This window comes from Balaenoptera borealis, assembly GCF_965194805.1.
Source record: "Balaenoptera borealis genome assembly, chromosome: 16".
NCBI classification, from domain to species: Eukaryota; Metazoa; Chordata; class Mammalia; order Artiodactyla; family Balaenopteridae; genus Balaenoptera; species Balaenoptera borealis.
The window spans coordinates 507,477-528,677 of record NC_138872.1 but is presented as its reverse complement, the minus strand read 5'-3'; the positions used below and the strand labels follow the sequence as shown (position 1 = coordinate 528,677).

Sequence of the window (21,201 nt, the reverse complement as noted above, 5' to 3'; positions counted from 1 at the left end):
CGGGTGGGGAGGCCGGAGCACCTCATGGCAGCCCTAGAAACCTCTGCATCTCGGAGGGGCATCCCCAGAGACAGTGAGAGGCCCTGGTGTGGCCTTCCCACCACGGCCTGTCCCCAGGGGACACAGGGGGCAAACCTGTCTGCGCACCAGGAGGTGTGGCTCATGGGATTACCTGCTCGTCGCTTTTATTTTATTTATTTTTTTATGTTTTAGTTTTTTGGCCCTGAGCCGTGTGGGATCTTAGCTCCCCGACCAGGGATCAAACCCACACCCTCTGCATTGGAAGGCCAAGTCTTAACCACTGGACTGCCAGGGGAGTCTCTGTTCATTGCTTTTAAACCCACCTTGTCTTTGTAATGGATGCTTGTATTAAAATATGATTGTTTTAAGTATTATTTAATGATGTGTGTAGAAGTAACAGAATTTGTAGCTTTTGTAAAAATTTTTGAGACTGCCTCAGGTAATTTTGGAGGTTTTTGAATAAAGTACTCTGAGAATGGAACCAAATAGAGACCCCTCACCACCACCCATAGCCCTCCCCTGTGGAAGAGTGCACCCGCAGGTCCCAGGGGAAGACTGGACATTCTGTGGGGGCATCTCGGACTTTGGGGCTGGCATTGCTCAGACGAGTGATGCTGGTCTGTGTCTCATGCTGGGCCCAGGTTAACCCCAGATGGAGCGGATGACCTGTGGGTGACAAAACTTTAGAATAAAGTGTAGGAGAATTCACTTTGGATTTTGGGGTGGAGAAGGATTTACTGAACAAAAAAGAGAAAAAATACGTTCACAAAGATTTGATATATTCAGTTACATAGAAATTAAATTGTGAGAGGGAATTCCCTGGCAGTCCAGTGGTCAGGACTCCGCGCTTCCACTGCAGGGGGCACGGGTTCAATCCCTGGTCAGGGAACTAAGATCCCGCATGCAGTGTGGCCAAAAAAAAAGAAAAAGAGATCTGCTGCATGATAATGTGCAAATAGGTAACACTACCAAACTGTACGCGTAGGAGTGGTTAAGGTGGTCGGTCCTATAGTTTTTACCACAATAGAAAAATGTATGAACTTGTGTTCATGATAAGTAAAAAGAGATGGGTGGGAAATCGGGAAGCCTGGGGGCGCCCATCATTGTGGGGTGTGGTCATCTGGGTAGCGGTTGGCCGGCCCCTTCTCTGGGACCCTAAAGTTCCACTTGTAGGTACACACCCTACAACAGTTCTTCCTAATCTGTTTGTGGTGAAGGGCCAGATTTTATTTGTTTTAATTTCCAATGTGTCACAGGCTGATACTTTTGTAAACTACGATGAGAATGACTAGCTAGAAGAATAAGTCGCAAACAAAACAAAAAAATGCAAGCCCAGATTTTTTTCTTTTTACGTTTTTAAAATAAGCATACAGTAAAATTGACCTCTTTTTCGATGTACGGTTCTCTTGAGTTTTAGTACATAGAGGTTTGTGTAACCCTCACCCTGCTCAGGCTGTGGGACACGTTCATCGGTACCCGCCCCCACGCCCACAGCATCCGCTGTTCTGCTCTCTGGAGGTGCAGCTGCCTTTTCAAGAACGTCACGTGCATGGAATCGCAGAGCTTGTAGCCTCTGCGGCCAGCCGCTCGCTCCACGCGGTGTCACTGACAGTCCTCCACGTCGTGTGGCGGGCGCTTCGCTCCTTTCTGCTGCCGGGTGGCGCTCCATTGTGTTCGCCTTCCGATTTGTTATCCTTTCACAGGGACATATGTGTTGCTTCTGGGTTTAGCGATTATAAATATTCATGTACAGGTTTTCCATGTGAACGTTAATTCCCATTTCTCTTGAATAAATGCTCAGGAGCGGGATTGCTGGGTCATGTGAAAGCCTATCTTTAACTTTATAGGAAACTTCAAACTCTCTTCCAGAGTGGCTGCCCCATTTTGTGTGCCGCCAGCAGTGTGCGAGTCTAGCCGTTGTTCACCCTCACCAGCACTGGGTGTTGTCTGGTTATTTTTTAAGCCATTCTGATACATATGTAGTGGTGTCTCATTGTAGTTTGAAGTTGCATTTCCCAAATGAGTAGAGATGTTGAGTATCTTCTCCTGTGCTTATTTGCTATTGCTCTGACAGTTGGGTAAGTCTTGCTGTCAACTTCTGCCCTTAGCACTAACCTGAGCTGGCAGGGCATCACCCCATGCCCGGCACTGCCCTAGAGAAACTGTAGGTGGGAATTGCTCAGAAGGTTCAGAGGACCCCAGTAATAGCAAAACCTGGGAATAACCAGGCATCCTCCAGTAGAAGAATGGATTGATAAGTTGTGGTCTGTTCCCAAAATGGAATTTGTCCAGTACTAGGAATGAGTGAATTATAGATACATCCAGCAACTTGGGAGAATCTTAGAAATTGAGTTTCAAAAACAAGTCACGGGCCAAAAAAAAAAACCCAGCAAGTCACAGAAGGCTGCATACACAGCGTTAAGACCATTTTTTTTTTTTAACAACGTGTTTTTTATTTATTTATTTATTTATTTATTTATTTATTTATTTATTTATTTATTTGTGGATGCATTGGGTCTTCGTTGCTGCACACGGGCTTTCTCTAATTGTGGTGGGCGGGGGCTACTCTTTGTTGCGGTGCGCAGACTTCTTATTGCTGTGGCTTCTCTTGTTGTGGAGCACAGGCTCTAGGCGCACGGGCTTCAGTAGTTGTGGCACACGGGCTCTAGAGCACAGGCTAAGTAGTTGTGGCGCACGGGCTTAGTTGCTCCATGGCATGTGGGATCTTCCCGGACTAGGGCTCAAACCCGTGCATTGGCAGGCGGATTCTTAACCACGGCGCCCCCAGGGAAGCCCAGGACCATTTTTTTAAGCTCAAAAAATTAAAACGAAATATTGTTTAGGGAGAAACATATGAGGTAAATTTCTTTAAGCAAGAGATTGTAATAAACATTGCTTCAGGGTAATGTATATGGGGAGAATGCAGGAAGTTTCAAAATTATTGGTAATTTTCTAGTTTTTAAATTGAAGGATGGGATCATGGTGTTTATTTTATCATGATGCATCATGACTTATGTGTGCCATATCTTCCTTTCTGTGTATCAAATATTATATAAAATATTTAAAACAGAACGAAGGGACTGCTTCCCTGGTGGCTCAGTGGATAAGACTCTGCGCTCCCAGTGCAGGGGGCCTGGGTTCACTCCCTGGTCAGGGAACTAGACCCCACATGCATGCTGCAACTAAGAGTTTGCATGCCACAACTGAGGAGCTCAGGTGCTGCAACTAAGGAGCCCGCCTGCAGCAACTAAGACCCGGCGCAACCAAGAAAGGAAGGAAGGGAGGGAGGGGGATTTTTAAAAAAAAACAAAAAAACAGAACCAAAATAGCCTTCCTTTTAAGACGTTTTCAAATCTGTTTCTTCCAAAGTTGGCATATGATTTTTCCGAAGTTGGCATATGATTTTTTCCTGCAATAGTAGGTTGAATTCAACAGCAACTCTTAATAAACATTCAGTGCATGCTGATATTACACATGGAGATACAAGAGTCAGAATACACATCTCTTTGCCCTGAAGATGTTTAAGTCTTCTAAGGAGCATAGACGTGCCCTGTGAGCACGGGGATTTTGGTCCGTTTTGCTTATTCTGTTCACCGCTGAATCCCCAGCTTTGAGAGCAGAGTGTGGCACATGGCAGGTGCTTCATAACCATTTGTTGAACAAATAAACAACACAGACATGTGCTCAAGGTTCAGGACGGCTCCATCGAAGGTGATGGGCTCTGCTGTGCACCCGTGGAGCGGGCGCCAGGACCAGCCTTCTGGGACCAGGGATGCCGCCTCGGGGTCGGAGGTCTAAGTAGGGGTTCCGCGTAGGAGGGGCAGGACGCTGAGGAGGCCCCGGGTGCTCAGGGCTGGCAGCGCTGCCTCTGCCTAAGAGCGAGCTGTCAGGCCGCGAGGCCCGGTGGGCGCAGTGGCGGGAGGAGGCTGGTGTCTGACAGGGTCTGTGTCCACAAGGACCTTGTAGGGCAGGCCCGGGAGCTGGGCTTTGATGCTGCAGCCAGTGGGCTGTTGGGGAAGGACCTGAGTGGGGTGGCGACAGGAGTAGAGCCATGCTTTACAGACTTGTCCTGGTGGCAGTGAGGGAGGACAGACTGCGTATCCTCCAGAAAAGCCTCCCCCTTACCGGACCCCTGCCTCTTGGGGTTGGCGAGCTTTGACTGGTTTAAAGCCCATTTTTCCCTGCTCGTATGTGGCTTGTGTTGTCCGCCCCGCAATGTGGACGAGCCCCAGTACTCTTCCTAGCAGCACCAGGACGCACTACAGATTTGCAGAATGTGCCCATTGTTTGTTTTTAAAGGTATGTGTTACTAAAAATGACGCAGCCTAAAAATCAGGACCTAACCCTCCTGGAGCCAAGGCTGGGAGCATAGCTGGGATGGTGGTTCCTGAGCTATAGCAGGTGTAGCTCAGGTAGATGTGGCTGCTCCCCAGGTGCTGACATGGGCCTCGGGGATGCCTTTGAAATTTAATCGAAACGGGTTTAGGAAAAACCAAAATGCTGAGGTGCTACCTCAAATAGCAGATGCTACATTTCCTGGTGGTCCAGTGGTTAGGACTTGGCGCACTCACTGCTGTGGCCCGGGTTCAATCCCTGATCGCGGAACTTAGATCCTGCAAGGCACACAGCGCAGCCAAAAAAATACAAAACAAAACAAATAACAGGTGGACTCCTGGACTCCTCAGGCAAAGACTAGTCACCAACTCAGCACAGCTGGCCTGTTCCTGGACCTTGAGGCTGGCGGCAGAGGACACCTGGTTCCCCCGTGACACTCTAGTGGAGCCTCCTCACGGCGTTGAGCCTGGAGCGGTGTGCCCGTGGTGCCAGGTATTGGGGAGATGGGGGAAATCAAGGGAAGGAGCAGGCAGGTCACAAGACCATGGGAGAAACCAGCTCTGGGGAGGGGAGAGCGCTGACCAGGTGCAAAGGGGATGGTCTTCAGTTTGTCACTTGTGGGACATTATTTTTAGGATGATCTTTTTTCCCGCTTTGGAAAAATGTTTATTCCTTTTAAATCATTAAAGTATACCCGATCACTATAGAAAATTAAGAAGGATAAACAACAAGGTCCTACTGTATAGCACAGGGAACTATATTTGATATCCTGTGATAAACCATAATGGAAAAGAATATGAAAAAGAATATACATATGTATAACTGAATCACATTGCTGTACAGCAGGAATTAACACATTGTAAATCAACTATACTTCAATGAAATAAATTTTAAAAAATAAAATTAGAATAAACCTCAAAAAAAGAAAATTAAGAAAATAAACTATTAAGACAACTTTTGAAAAAAGTTGATTTTAATGATTTAAAAACCCCACAAAACTTGATTCTTTCTCTCTCCCCTTCACTGTCTTCCACAACCTTTCTGCTTGCCAGGAGCCTCCTAGATGGGTTTCCCAATATCACACATACTGAGAATGAAGTCAGATCTGTCCATTTGCAGTTCAGGTCTCTCTCTTAGTTACAAGACCGTGTCCCAACTGAGCGTGAAACTTAAAAGTGCGTATTTCCTGGCAGTGGGTAGTTTCTAACTAGAATGTTAACTTTTGAAACGTGTGTGAAAATAATGTAGAAATTTACATTTAATAATTTTTATGCTTGGACAGCATTTATTTCATTTTCTGACCCAAAATTATAAAATACTGGTTTGAATCATGTTCATAGCAGCTATTTTATTCTTAAAGGGCCAGACGGTAAGTATTTTCGGCTTCCTGGTGACACAGTCTGCTGAGAGCAGCCACAGAATGACAGACAAACAGATGTTTTTCTGTGTCTCCATGAAAGTTGTTGTAAAAGCAGGCAGCTTGCCATCACAGATTAGAGAATTTTATGTTTCATTTGGTTCTCTTGTAGTATCTAATTAACGTTGAGAACAAATCACATTAATTACAACAGCGGCTCTTTTTACTGCAGGTAAACTTGACATACAGTGAAAGGCACAGATCTTAACTGGATTTCAATGAGTTTTGGTGTGTACGCTTGTGAGATCACTGCTGCATTTAAATTAAGAATATTCTTGTCTCCTAGGAGGTCCCCTTACTTCCCTGAAACAGCCGCTTTTCTGGTTTATATCACGACATTGTTTTTCCTGTTCTTAATCTTTGTATAAATGGAGTCATTTTGTGTTTAGCTTGTTTGTGTAACACATTGTGTTTGAGATTTATTGATTTCATTGCTGTGTCAGTATGTTATCCTTCTTTTATTGGTAAGTAGTGTTCTGTATAGAATAGACCAGAAATTGTCAGTCCTTCTGTTGATGGCCCTGTGTGGTGTTTGCTTTTCTTAGAGCTCATGCTGCCCACTTCACATAAGGCGTCCATTTCTCCCCACCCCCTGCCTCTCTGTGCGAAGGTGTCCTGTTTGTCTTACTTGCAGCACAAACCCCACAAGCCAAGGTTGATCGTTCCTGCTTCCAGCTGTCCTGTGTATTTTTTAAAAAGAAAAAGGAAAAGATCATCTATTACCTACGTGCTCACCACTTCCAGTGGCCTTCATTCCTTCTAAAGATGCTGGTTTCTATCTGGTGTCATTTCCCCTCGGTCCAGGTAACTCTCATTGGTGTTTCTTGAATTTTAGGTTTTTGTGATGGGTTCTCTTAGTCTCTGTCGGAAAATGTCTTCATTTCAGCCTTTGTTTCTGAGGGGTGTTTTTTCTGGAAATAGAATTCTGGTTTGACGGGTATTTTATCTGAGCGCTTTCCAGTCGGGTACCACTGCCCTCTGGGTCCTGTGATTTCTAATGAGGAGAGTATGGTTCACACGCTCGTTCCTCTGCAACGCGTCCATTTTCTCTTGATCTCTGGTTTTCAGCAGTGTGACTGGGGGGCCTGGGCGTGATTCTGTCCATATTCATTCTGTCTTCTGCAGCCAGCTGATCCTACAATGGGCCTCTTCTGCTCCCATCACAGTGTTCTAGGGGAGTTACGCTCACCCTGATTCAGGGTGTCTTCCCGCCCCAGCACTCCCCGGCATCAGGGGTGGTGTCTCCTGCCCAGCACCCGGCATGTGTGTAAATGCTTTTGAACCCGTGACCCTGGGGAAGGGTCAACGCCCTTCGAGACAGACGTGTGTCCTGTGAACAGAGTCATCGTCGTTGGAGCCCCAGCAAAGCACACTGAAAGTCGTCTTTATTGCGTGGGTGTAGCGTTGCACTGTCGCTGTGCCGGCATCCGTACCCGCCAGCGGTGACAGGAGGGGGGCGTCATCCTCGGGGACAGTTTGTATCTGATGCAGTCAGCGGGCTCTCCTCGTGTCAGTGGAGAGACTCACAAAGTAGACGATCTCGTTTCTCTGTTCTTTGGTATGAAGATATTATCAGGGTCATTGTTCCGTATTACATGGGAACCTAAGATTCCAGTTGGAAAAACCCTCGGAAGCCAGAGCTAGTGGTGCTTAAACCACGATCTGAAGTAAGAAGAGTGACTGACGGGGGACGACAGTGAGCACTCTTGGATGGTTTATGTCAAAAATGCCATCACCTCGTTCACAGCTTTTCCAGCAGCTTTTCGGGGTGGGCGCTGTTGCTGCTGTCTGGCCTAATCGCTTCACGTTGCAACAAATTTCTTTGGATTTTGCCATCTTGATTGGAAATGCATATTCACAACATTTCTTGCCCACGTCTTCGTTTTGTATTTGTGCAGAGTTAACTTTGAGGACCGAAAAGGAGTCACAGTAACTAAGCCGACACTTGCCCACAGCACACAAATGTAAGTGCCTGTTCACAACACCCAACTTCCCTAAAATAATTCACAAGAGAGCCATTACTTGACCCTTGGGGCAAGGGTTGTGCCTGCTTCTGTAATTAAGTCAGGTTTATGGGGGCACAGTTGTGCCCGTTCTTTTAGACACTGTGTGCTTCCATGCTTCAAAGGCAGAGCTGAGAGCTCGGGACACGGAGACTGTCTGGATGGCCCACAAGACGGAAATGTTACTATCTTGCCCTGTACCAAAAAGCTTGCACACCTGCTTCTAGAGTAATAATACTTGGATGAATAGCACCAAAGTAAGCCTTGGTGTTAAAGTCTGTGCTGACTTTTACTGTCCCCAGCTTGCTGTTTTCTGGTGTTTGACTTCTTGGCTTAGACATAATTAAATTAGGCTTGAGCTGTCCAGACCCATCGCTGTGCTGTCAGTGATTTCATTAAAATATAAGGAAGTTTATTTAGTCTCTCACTCTTTACTGTTTGTGATGTCAGAAAACTCTGATTGAAAATTGGGTTGGAGGGAGTCCACACGAGGATGTTTGCTGGTTCCTAGGAGAATTTGGAGTTGACTAGACCCTGGTTGGCTGGATCCTCCATTAAGGTCCCTTTGATTGGCTAGTAGCCAAAACAGATTCCCAAATGGACAGCTTGCTCTTGAACTCTGATGAGAAGGGATTCTGTGGGGACTGTTGGAGGCTTGCTGGCTGTGAGAGGGAAGTTAGTGCACAGGAACGTGGGCCAGACTCCTGGGGCTAGAGGACCTTGTTGCCCAGGAAGGCTGGGTTCTCAGTACCCCCGACAGTCCGACATGTGCTAAAGTCGTGTGTCCTGGAAGTGACTTGTGACAGAGCCTCTAGGAGGGCAGACATGCATCTGGAAGCACAAGGAGAACGACAACTTTGTAGTTTTTATTAAAAAGATACATATATAGATTTGTAAAAAGTTCATGCAATGCAGAAAAGGCTACAGAAGAACATGATTTTAAAAATCAAACAATAGTATGGGAATAGGTAAAGAAATGGTAGACAACAAAGAATAAGTCTTTTAACCTCTGCTCCCTGGTTCTTCCCAGAAACAACCAGATTACCAGATACTTACCTTCCGAAGATATTCACATCGTCTTTTATTTTATTTTTATTACTTTTTAAAATTTATTTATTTATTTATATTTTATTTTTGGCTGTGTTGGGTCTTTGTTGCTGCGTGCAGGCTTTCTCTAGTTGTGGCGAGCAGGGCTTCTCTTGTGGAGCACGGGCTCTAGGCGCACGGACTTCAGTAGTTGTGGCACGTGGGCTTAGTTGCTCCGCGGCACGTGGGATCTTCCCAGACCAGGGCTCAAACCCGTGTCCCCTGCATTGGCAGGCGGATTCTTAACCACTGTGCCACCAGGGAAATCCCCACATCGTCTTTTAAATAGAAGCGTTTGTTCCAGTTTCCCTCGAATCTGGCAAACAAAAGATCACGGTGATGCTAATAAAACTGCTGCTCCCTCACCACAGCAGACCCGCCCCCTTAACCAGGGGCACCCGTGTGCCAGGGTCCGCTGGGGCCGTGGGGCTGCACACACTGTGCCCACCTGTGTCCTGACCCGCCGCTGGGGCCAGGAGGTTTGTGGGGGGTTTGTTGCTGGAGCTCCTGCCGCTCCTCATTCGGGGTCTTGCACTTCTGTGGGTTTGTCGCCTGCCTGCAGACCTGTTGCCCCGGCTTCCATTTTTGATGACTTTCCTCTGGTTCACATCTTCACTTGCTGGATTTTATCACCAAGTCGTTTTTTCTGGAAGCTCTTGGTTCCATACGTTCTTGAATGCACATGAGCATTAACCTGCCCTCTGTGTGGGGAGAACTTGCCTGATGGTGTCAGTGTCCAGGCAGAATGTCCGGCGTTGCTCCACCACATTCTGGCACCGAGTGTCACAGGGTCGCGCCACACCTGGTAGGGGAGGGAAAGCTGCCGGGCACTAAGGACTGGGAATGCGGAAGCTGATTTTTAATCCCTGGGATTGAGGAGATATGTTTATTATTAAACAAGTATTGGCCTTTTAAAGTTTGGTCATAGTTGCTGGCAGTTCATTGAAACTAAGAAAATTAATTCTGGGACTTCCCTGGTGGTGCAGTGGTTAAGAATCTGCCTGCCAATGCAGGGGACACGGGTTCGAGCCCTGGTCCAGGAAGTCTTCCACATGCCGCGGAGCAACTAAGCCTGTGCGCCACAACTACTGAGCCTGCGCTCTAGAGTCCGTGCTCTGCAACAAGAGAAGCCACCTCAATGAGAAGCCCGCGCACTGCAACAAAGAGCAGCCCCCCGCTCGTCACAACTAGAGAAAGCCCGTGCACAGCAACGAGACCCGATGCAGCCAAAAAATAAAAAATAAAAATTTTTAAAAATAACTAAATATGGAAAGCTTTCTTAAAACTCAGCAGTAGAAAACAAACACCAACAAAAAAAAAAAACAAAAGAAAATTAATTCTAAGGTTTTGAAAGTCAGTGATCTGTCTGTACCTGTGAACAAGCAGGTGATGATGAATCACAGTGACTAGCTTACCTAGTAACTAAGCCAGGTGTGTGCTGATTTTTCTTAGGGTGGTTCTGTCCTAGACTAGGAAATGTTGCCCCTTGTTGCAAGAACGTCTGTGATCTCTGGTGTAAGCGGTGCTGGAGAATCATGACTTAAATGCTAAAGTTCCGCAGGGAATTCTTTTTAGTCAAATTAAGTAGCTGACTGCCTCTAGATGTCTTAGATAATTATATAGTTACTTCTATAAGCAGATACAAAAGTGTGTATTGATATTTTCCTGTGGATGGGCTTCTAAAAGTGCTATTTAGTAGGCACTGAGTAACTGAGAATACAAAATAATTTGTCAGAGTTGTATTTTCCGTAACAGTACCTAAGGACCAAAAAAATTACTTAGCCAAGTAGTAATTAAACTTGACGAAGTCATGGTACTTCTGTTGTGGAGTAAATGAACAAAATTCCTAGTAATGGAGACTTGACGAGAGTATGTTCCGCCATCAACATCACTGAGGGTCCCTGGGCTCTGTGAAGCCCTGCCATGGGGCGGGGGGTAAGGGGGTCCTTGTGTCCATCCAGGTGAGGAGGGAGGCTCCAAGCACTGCAGCAACTTGGCCACGCCCAGCATCTGGAAGCTGTCGGAACTGGGCTTAAGGGTCCTCACGCCGTGATGCCAAAGCCCACCATCTCTGGGATTGAAGTGAGGCGTGTTTAATTTCCTGCCCTCAGCTGTACACCACCGTCCCTTAGGCTTCGTACCAAGGTGGCTGACCTGGTGTCCCTCAGCCGAGAGGCCGCGCCCTTCAGTTTGGGTTCAGGTCCTGACTTCACCTCTCTGTGTATCTGTCTCTCTGTCTGTGACATAACCGTCGGAGTGCCTGCGTCGTGAGGCTACCGGGGGCCAGGGGAGCCCAGCCCCTGCGGACCCCAGTCTGGAGGGAGTTCATGTGCGTGTCCTGTGTTGTGATCAGAGGTGACCATGCCACCTGCAGGAGAGGGCACTCCTGGGCCACTCCCCCGTAGGCCGGGACACCACCACTCCTCTTATCACATCTTTTCCTGTTTCTTGATTTCTTTCCACATTTTGTTGAAATACGCCTCAGATCATTGTTTCGTTGAAGATGCGCGAGCAGTACTTTTCCCAGACTCTTGCATTTATACCTTCTTCTGACTTTACACTTTGTTGATAGTGGAATCCTAAGGTGAAACTCCTATCTCCTTAGAATTCGAAACGTGTTTTGTTTGGGGAAGTTCTTAGCGCCCAGGATGTTGAAGCATGGCCTTGGTGCTCTACCTGGTGGGGCCTCAGTTTGCACACTTGTGTTTTCTTTCAGCTCTAGTTTTGTTTTCAATTGACTCTTTTTTCTCAGTTGTCTGTATTCTTTGCCTTTCAAATTCCTGCCTGGCAGATTTTCTCATTTTCTGTTTTCTCTGTGCTGGTTCTGTTCAGACGCTTCCTGGATTGTGCCTTCTCTGTACTCTGGCCCTCAGCCGTTTCAGGCATATCGTTCGTTGTACCCGTCTGCTTCGTTGACAACTTCACTGCTCAGATAGTGATTTCCAGAGACTGTCTTATCCTTCTGTGCTCCTTTTTCTTCACAGCTTATTGTAATCTCAGTCTCTGAGGATAGCAGAACTATTGTTTAAGGCAGTTTTAGGTTTACACAAAAATTGAGGAGAATGTGCAGAGAGTTCCCTTGTACTCCCTGCCCACCCCAGTCCCACAGTTTATTAGCATTGGTGTGGTCCATTGATACAGAGTAACTCAAGTCTGTAGTTTACATCAGGGCTCACTCTTGGTGTTGCACGTTCTGTGGGGTTTTTCAAACGTATAATGACATGTATCTGCAATTGTAGTATCAGAATAGTTTCACTGCCCTAAAAATCTTCTGTGCTCTGCCTGTTCATCCCTCCCTCTCCCAGCCCCTGGCAAACACTGATCTTTTTACTGTCTGCATAGTTTTGTCTTTTCCAGAATGTCAGAGTTGGAATCATTATAGTCTGTAGCTTTTTCAGATTGGCTTCTTTCACTTAAATGCACTTAAGGTTCCTCCTTGTCTTTTCATGGAAAACACAAGTTTGCTGAATCATGTTCCACTGTCCGGATGGACCACAGTTTATTTATCCGTCACCTGCTGAAGGGCATCCTGGTTGCTTCTGAGTTTGGGCAACTATGAATATGTCAACTTATTTTTAAGTAGTAGCCTATGATCACGCACAGATTATTAGATCAGTAATGAGTTTAGAAATTATGTCCGTCCTCTTTTCTTTGAACTGCATGTTATTTAGAAGTGTATCGTTTAATATTTAAACACTTGAGGTTTTCATAGATATTTTCCTTTGGATCTCTAATCTGATAGGGTTGGGGACATACTGTGTATGATTTCAGTCCACTTAAATTTGTTAAAACTTGTTTTAAGGCCCATCATGTGGTATGTCTTGGTGATTTTTAAGAAGTGTAAGTTCTGTGGATGTGGGTGTCGTAGAGGTAATTGGGTCATGGTGGTTGATAGTGTTCTTTAGATTGTCGGTATTTTTCCTGATTTTGTGTGTGTGTCTGTTCTGTCAGTTTCTGAGAGAGGGGTGTTAAGATTTTTGTGACTGAAGTTGTCTGCTTCTCCCCTTATTTCAGTCAGCACTTGCTTCATGTATTTTGAGGCTCTGTTTTTAAAGTGTCTCTCGCAGACAGTGTCTAGTTGGGTCTTGCATTTTTTATCCATTTTGACAATCTCTTCCTCTTAATGGAGTTTTTAGTCTATGGAATTTCATTTTCATTTTCCCTTCAGCTTTCTAGCTTTGCCTCCTTACGTCTTTATTTAGAGGTTGCCCAGGGGATTACAATAAACACACTTAAATTTTTTACAGTCTACTTAGGGTGACAGTAGTGTAGCACAGTTAGAAACTGCCCCTTACCCCCACGTGGGACCACACCTCCTTCCTGCTGTAGTTGAATGTGTTATATTGGTGTACGCTGTGACCCCTACAAAGCGCTGTGATTTTTTTTTGCTTAAAATAGTCAAATGGAATCAAGTCCATCAGCTCTGCGCTTGGAATTTTTATCTGTACTCTTTGATGTTTTCTCTGCGTTCTCCTTGTAGACTAGCCTGCCATGGCAGACCAGAGACAGCGCTCACTCTCTACCTCTGGGGAATCCCTGTACCACGTTCTGGGGCTGGACAAGAATGCAACCTCGGATGACATTAAGAAGTCCTACCGGTAAGAGGCCTGGGCCCGGGGCGGGCGGCTCCCGCCCCTCCTGTCTTTTATCTGCGTGTGTTTCCCCGGCCTACTCGCTGTTTCACTGGTAGCCATTCCATTGCATCTTTGTGTGTGTAGTGTGTTCCCTTATAGCTTACGATTATTACCTTAATGTTTTCTTGGCAACAAAAAAATAGCAGTTTGTGGGTCATGTGTACTCCCTACCCTGGAACAGACGGCTCGGGGGGCAGGTCTGGATGTGCTGAGCTGTGATGGCAGGGTCTGCACACCCCGGGGTAGCCTTCCCGTATGGCTGAGCTGGCCCCTCCCGTGCGGTGTCACTGAGCAGCTGCCAGAGACCGACACTGTCCTCTGTGTTCTCAGCTTATCTCCTCATCAGTACAATAAAATGCCTGTGCCGCACGCTCCTTGCCTGTCCCTCCGTTTGGCAAATGTACAGTCAGGACGCTAGAGGGCAGCAGCGGGGTTGGAAGTTCTTGGGAGTGCCCGCAGGTCAGCTCTCACCCGGGCACTTGCTGCTCTGTGGATGGTTCAGGACGGGAGGCTTGCCCTGAGGCAATTGCAGAGATTTCTGTTGAGCCTGGCGTTCTCTAGTTCTGTGGCCGGTTGGAAAGGGAGGTGGTGACGGGTAAACGTTCCTCTGCCGGCCCTCCATCCGGTGGATGGGCATGAGACGTGAGGCCAACAGATGGTTTTGGTTTGCAGGAAGCTGGCCTTGAAATATCACCCTGACAAGAACCCAGATAACCCAGAGGCCGCAGACAAGTTCAAGGAGATCAACAACGCCCACGCCATCCTGACGGACGCCACGAGAAGAAACATCTACGACAAGTACGGCTCGCTGGGGCTCTACGTGGCCGAGCAGTTTGGGGAGGAGAACGTGAACACCTACTTCGTGCTCTCCAGCTGGTGGGCCAAGGTGAGGACGCAGCTCCCACACTCGCATCCCGCCAGGTGGATCTGGGCACGTGGCGGGCTCCTCGTCCCCGTAGATAGGGGCAAACGCCCGGTCCCAGCGGATGGTAGCTGGCCTGTGGCCTGCCTGCATCCAGCCCGAGCGCACAGAGCGAGGTCTGTGCTGAGTGGTGGCGTCCACAGCATTTTCTTTCGTGAGTCACTGTGGTAGAAGTAGGAAACGAACTTTTTCATCACTTTGTGGATAGATTTATTTTTGTGATTAGGGAAGACTTGTTAGAAATATCTAGCTTGAGAAACTTCTGAAGAAATATTACTGTTTTATATCGTAACATTACTGGGTTTCCTGATTCTGTCCAAAGCATGTGTCGTGTAAGGCCCGAGCATGTGGCTCACTGCCGGGCACTAGGCTGTCGGAAGCCGGTCTGGCAGCGGCCAGTCAGCCCTCCTCCCCTCTCAGAAGTCACCCTTCTTTACGCAGCGGGTCTCCTCCCTCCTGCCCTCCTGTCTTCCCGTGTTCAGTGCTTTCTTTATTCTCCTTGATCTGGAAAAGAGTCCGCTGCTGGTGTGGGGACCCCTCTGTGACCCTGGCGGGGGGGGGGGGGGCCGGGTGAGCGCTGCGTCCCGGCCTCGCCGCACAGCCACGTCTCCCGCCCCCAGGCCCTGTTCGTGTTCTGCGGGCTCCTCACCTGCTGCTACTGCTGCTGCTGCCTCTGCTGCTGCTTCAACTGCTGCTGCGGGAAGTGCAAGCCCAAGGCGCCTGAGGGCGAGGAGACCGAGTTCTACGTGTCCCCCGAGGACCTGGAAGCGCAGCTGCAGTCCGACGAGAGGGGTGAGTGTGCCCGCCGCCCGGGGCGCGCGCGAGGGGCAGGGCCGGAGCGGGCCCTGAACGTGTCGCCCTGTCTCGTCAAACAGGAGGGCACTGACACTGTGCGGGAGTGTTTGTGGTGGCAGCGGGACGGTTGAGGTGTGAACGTGGACGCCGGAGGTAAAGCAGGCGCGGAGGGCTGTCCCCGCCGCCGACTGTGGTGGCTCAGTAGGCGGGGAGGGCCGAGGGCCGAGGCCGCCGAGGAAGGTCGCGTGGGGCGGAGGTCCTGGCAGCCTCGCCCCGCCCTGGGCGCTCGTCTTACGACCTCCAACCCCGGTTGAGCCACCAGGTGGCCGAGTGTGTCACCCAGAGACGGTGTCAGGGGCCGAGAGGCCCACCGGCCCGACCTGACGCCGCGCGTCGCTTGCTTGCAGAGGCCGCAGACACGCCGATCGTCATCCAGCCGGCGTCCGCCACGGAGACCACCCAGCTCACAGCCGACTCCCACCCCAGCTATCACACCGATGGGTTCAACTAAATTCAGGAGAAGCTGTGATTCGAGGGTCAGTCAGCACCCAGCCGCTCGACCTTAGAATCATGGACTGTAGTCCCAGAGAGGGGGCGGGAGCCGCCCTGGCCCCGGGAGCGCAGCGCCAGCCCGCCTCTGTGCCCGCCCACCCGCCGATCCCTGACACACGAAGTGCGTAGCATGCAGTATTTAAAGCAGTTTAGCTACGGTCTTCTTCTTCTGTTGTTTCCTTTTTTAATAGCATGTACGGGATTACGTTCCATGTCTGTCTGTGTTGTGAGCGTGTTGCAGCCAGGCCGCATTCCCCGGACGTGGGGCCGCCTCAGGGCTCTCGGGCAGGTCGACGCAGTGGTTGGACGGCCTGTGTGGTCCCTCACGGTCAGGCGGGCTCGGGCGGGACGGGCGCTCCGTTCCTCGTGCCCATGGGGGCCTGAGGCAGGTGCTGCCTGGCTGGAGCTGTGGGGTCTGCTCCCTGCCCCGTGCCTGCCTACCATGTGGCCACAGGCAGGGCCTCTGGACTCACCTGCCAGGAAGGAGCTGGGCCCCCTCTCCCAGCGCCGGGGTGTTTCTGTGGCGTTCGTCCCGAGGACAGTCTGTGCGGGACCCGTTCCCCCCGTCTGCTCAGCCTCGTGGCAGTTGTTCCCCATGTCTGACCTGAGGCCCCCGCACTTCGAGCGTGCTCCCTCCCGGGGTGGGGACGCTCCCACACGTCCCCAGGCCATGAGCTGGATGGAAGGGGCGCCTCCCGCGGCCTCCACTCTCCCCTTCCCTGCATCGCCCTCCACATTCCTTCAGGCCCTCCTGGCCTCTTGCTAATGCTTTTTTGAACCTCTAAGAACCACAGATGGCAGCAGCGGCCCAATTAGTGGTGGTCGGGGGGCTGAGAGTCCCGGCTGCCGGTGGCGAGTGGGCTGCACAGCCCTCCCCTCTGTGCTTCCCAGAGCCCTCACCCACCCGCTTTCCTCCGACTGCTCCCTTTGGCCGTCGTTGATGGTTTGGGCAGAGCTAGAGACATCGGGCTCATGGAGAAAGGACCAGCTGGACCAAAGGCACACTCTGGGCAGAGGGTTGGGTCCCCAAGTGGCCCTGGTGCCCTTGGGCTCGTTAGCCTGCAGCCAGACCACGGAAGCCCCGTGCATGTCTGTCCGTGCACCGTCTGTGGGCTGTTGGAAGCCAGTCTGTCTTGTCCGCGTCCAGATCTGTGGTGGCCCCTGCTCTGAGGCCTTGGAGACGTGGTTGTGCTGGGCCCGTGTCAGACCAGCACCTGCCCCGGGACCTGCGTGGCCCAAGTGGGTCTGGTTTCCCATCGTGCACCTTGCGACCGCTGGGCTCCTCCGGAATGTCCAGTAGGGAAGGCCGTGGGGCAGAGGGCTGCAGGCAAGGAGGTCAGACGCACCAGGACACCTTCCCGAGCCACTGATTACCCCCACCCCGCCCCGCCCCCGCCCAGGCCCCAGCTTGCCTGCTGCCCTCCCAGTGCTGTGTGGGGTGAGCAGCCGGCTCTGCAGGCACCAGGTCCGTGGGCACGTGTGGGTTCCATTTTGTTTGGGGTTTTGCCCTTGAAAACAATCACGAAGATGTTCAGCAAGAGGGGAGATCTGCGCTGATGTTAAATGAGAAATAATCTGCTGAAATCCGACCTCTCAAAAGGACAAGAAATCCATTGTTTGACCTACCCTGGAACAGGGAGGAGGCCAGACACTAGGACAGTCTTAGGTGCCAATTCCAGGCCAGCAAGAATTCAGCCTGAGAGCAGGCCCTAGTCGGCCTTCCTGGCGTTTCTGGAAATGACTTACGAAGTGAGTTGTCTTTCCCTGGAGTGGCCAAGCACGAAGTTCAGAGGTGGGGCTTCAGGTGGGCAGCTGCCCCTCCCACCGGGACTGTGTCACTGCTTCGTGGGCAGAAAACTCCGAGGCCCATCACGCAGGTCAGGGCGAGTCCCTGCCAGGTGTCTTTTGGTTCCCGAATCTTACTGATCGTCCGCTAGAAACGTGATGCTCCCCTGGAGGCCAGAGGGGCAGGTCCGGAAGTTTGTTGAACCCAGTCTCCTGTAGAATTTGTAAAAACTAAATAAATCGTGACGGTGGTGACAACAATCCTCGAGGCGGTGCTGATGACTCCATGAGAGCTGGGTACCCCAGGGGCCAGGCGCAGGGTCTGGACCACGCCCCCCCCCTCCCCTGACCCTGACCCCAACCCCGAAGCACGTCCACTTTGTTGATTTGGAGGCAGAAGCCCTTTCAAAGTCTTCCCTGTCTGTGCTTTCAGGCCCTTCCCCTGACTGAAGACCTAGGTCCCTGGTTGCATTTCCCTTTTCTTTGTGTGGCCCACCTGCTTCCCTGGTGAGCAGGGTGTTGTGTCTGGAGGGTCCCCTGTTCGTGTGCTCGGAGGGGACAACCCTCTCTGCCTGCTGTGGTGGGAACAGGAGCGCCTCGGCCTTCGCTCCAGGGCCGCCGAGGCCAGTGCTGGGTGCCCTGAGGCTATGGCAGCACTGCCCGCCTGTGGCCTGCAGGGAGCGGCGTGGAGAGGCCGCAGGGTGCAGATGGGAGCTGCCGGCCCGTAGGTTTCTGCTTTTGCTTGGTGACGTGGTCTCTTGTCTTTTCCGGGCGTTTTTCTGTTTTCAAACTGCTGTAGATGTTACCGCTCGTGCGTGAGCTTTCCTACTTCTCTGATGAGTCGAGCAGCCAGCACCGCTTGGGCCCCTTAGGCGTGCTGTGTCCACAGGGCTCCTGCTCGGGGAGGGGCCCTGCCGGGACCATCTGGTGTATTCTAACCTCGGGCGGTCTGTTCCAGGGGAGCTCGTGCAGTGCCCACCGGGGAGACGGGCAGCCTCCGTGGCCCCTGGTGTGAGACCACCTGTGAGGGGGGTGGGCACCGGCTCGTGGGCTCTCCCTGGAGGGGCCAGGCTCTGCGGGGGCAGAGCCCAGGGGCCCCGTCCATTCTTCCCTGGCTCTCAGCACATCCCGCCAGGGGGACAGCGCGGGGTGGGGGGGTGGGTGGTGAGGGGCGTGAAAAAGTGACTGATCTCATTCCTTTCCCAGCGTTCTGAGCTGTGAGCCCGTGTGACACAGGACTCACCTGTTTTGCTGTTTTGGTTGTGACTCCTTTTCTCCTGTGGAATTTGGCAAAAGCAGCATTTTTACTGTCCTTTCAAGCACGGTTGGCGTCGTCTCTGCTGTAGGTGTGGGCAGTGTGTGTACATATGTGTATATGTATATATCACCCAGCGGCGTGACTGCCGCCGTCCGGGGCAAAGCGACAGTACAATAAAAGCGGGCTCCAAAACAGCCTCTGGTTTCTTGACGAGTCGGGGCAGGAGCAGAGGGTCTGGGCGAGCTCCTCTGCCAGGTGCACAGAAGGAAACACCGGCCCTGTTGTGTCCCTGGAATCAGTGTGGACGGCAGGCCGGGCGCCCGAGCGCTGCCGGTGTCGGCTCCTCCAGGGTAGGGTGCAGGGCTGCCAAGGTCACACCCATACCTGGGGGCTCACCTGACCCAGAGGTGAGTGGCTGGAAACCCCTCCCTCCCCTGAAACATTAAAACCAATTTTCTAAGCATCAGATACAATCAGTGACAAAGCCACATTCAAAGGGGTCTCTGTTCTGACCCCAGATCCACCCTGGAGGGTCCCCGGGGCAGGAAGCGGCTGGGCCTGGGGTCCTGTGGGCAGCAGCTTTTGGTGATTTTGTCTCCCTGGAATTAAGGGTGTTTCAGGGTGGGTGAGGGGAGCAGTTTACACTGAAACACGTATGCGTCATGGTTAGAAGCTAAACGCAGGCGCGTGGACCACGATCGTCCGTGTGCTGCTGTGTCCTGCTGCTGGGACCGGCCTCTGCCCTGAGCCCACGCACACACCTGGGGCGGGGCTGGAGGGTCACGGTGGTTCCCCATGGTGATGGTCTCTTACGTCTGAATGTTGACCTATAATAAAGATAACTTGTAAAAAATAAATGTTTTCACTGCAGACTGGGTGTATGTCTTATTCAATGATCCCTGCATAATCCTGCTTTAGGGGAGTCTTGCACTCTGGGGGCAGCTGACCTCAGCGGCCCTCCTGAGTCCTCTGGAGGCTGGGACCTCACTACCACCTGCCTGGTCCGAGTGTGGACAGACCCCTCCATTTTCTAAATACCGCGACTGGGGTGAAGGAAGGAATGTGTGAGCTGGGAGAGCCACACGCCACGGGCAGCTTGGACTGTGGGTCCTGGAGCCCTCCTGGGACACGGCCAGCAAGCCAGTGGCCAACAACCACTGGTCCCACTGTCCCCTCCTCTCCACCCAGCTGACCGTCCTGCCACCTCAGCCTCTGGGAACCATCCCTGCCGCCCTCAGACAGCGGCCCCTCCATCCTGCTGCCCGTGAGCAGCTGCCTGGCCGGGTGAGCGGGGCTTCAGCTCTCCAGGAGAGCAGGCCAGTCCTGGGCCTGTCCTCAGCTGGCAGCACAAAGTCAGGAAGGGCTACCACAGAGGGCACCTGGCCAGCTCCTCTGCCCCTTGGGCAGCCCCACCCACGTCCAGCTCCACCCAGGGCATCGGCGTGGAGTATGCTCGGGTCCTCACACCTGGACACCGCTGCCCCGTCTTCCTGGGTTGTCGCCAAGCTGCTGGGGACCCGGCCCTGCTCTCTGGCATCTCCCAGGCAGGGCCCGTCCTCCTACCTGGCCCCCAGAGAGTTCTGAGATTTACCTCCCCCCCATCACCTGGACGACAGGGAGAGAGGAGCAGGGGACAGCCTGAGCACCACCACGCCCCCCTGGACGTGGTGCAGGCAGGTGCCTTTGTGCCTGTCTCCCCACCCGAGACAAGCATCCACTCTTGGGCTCTGGCAGGAGGCGCCATCTCTGCCTCAGGGCATGTATGTCCATGGGGGTTCACGTCCACCACGTGTGCCCTTCTGCACACATCGGGGTGCTCAGGCCCTGAGGACCCTGGCGTTAGGTGGGAGAGGCCACCCTAACCCAGGAGGCCCATGGGTCTGACTACCTGGCCCTGCAGGGCTGTCGGGAGCAGGTGCCTCCAGAAACACCAGGCCCCGGCTGCGGTCGCCACCTTCCACACCCCGGGGGGTGATGGCCCCTCACGCTTGTGCCCCCCCTTGGGGGCGGGCGCTGGGTCTTCCTTCTGTGTCCTTGGTCTTAGCGAAGGGCCTGGCGGAAATGATTTCAAAAAATCAAAACTGCCTAAAAATACTAAGACTTGTATAACAAACACCTTGAAACTCTTTATTTGTACATAACAAATACGAAGTAGTTTAATTTAGATTTTCCAGAGAAGAAAACATGACAGTGAAGACCCATTTGTACCTCTCTCCCAGGCCCAGAGGTGGCCCACTAGGCACTTCAGCTCACTTCTGTTTGTGGTTTTAAACCCTGCCTACCAGTCTCAGCTCCATAAATAACATGTACCACTGATTTCTAAGATTTACATAAATTGTACAGCACTAAATCACTGTGAGTGTTCATTTAGTGCAGGGTTTTTTTTCTTAATC

At 51.3% G+C, this 21,201-nt stretch overlaps 1 protein-coding gene across 4 annotated transcripts in view; it reads left to right on the top strand.

Annotated features, from left to right (window-relative positions):
* Positions 1–15,926, top strand: part of DNAJC5 (DnaJ heat shock protein family (Hsp40) member C5) — a 32,321-nt gene extending 16,395 nt beyond the window's left edge. Inside the window, exons 2-6 of one of the 4 annotated variants that reach the window (XR_014235796.1) lie at positions 13,343–13,460; positions 14,169–14,382; positions 15,039–15,210; positions 15,294–15,366; positions 15,621–15,926. Coding sequence is in view for 3 of the 4 variants with exons in the window: in XM_082360524.1 (XP_082216650.1) it covers positions 13,354–13,460; positions 14,169–14,382; positions 15,039–15,210; positions 15,621–15,724 (597 nt within the window). In the remaining variant the exon portion in view is untranslated. Of the gene's footprint in view, positions 1–4,706; positions 4,849–7,671; positions 7,738–13,342; positions 13,461–14,168; positions 14,383–15,038; positions 15,211–15,293; positions 15,367–15,620 lie in introns of all 4 variants that reach the window. The other 3 variants (XM_082360524.1, XM_082360525.1, XM_082360523.1) reach the window with 3 other exon arrangements.
* Positions 15,927–21,201: the final 5,275 nt, after the last annotated feature.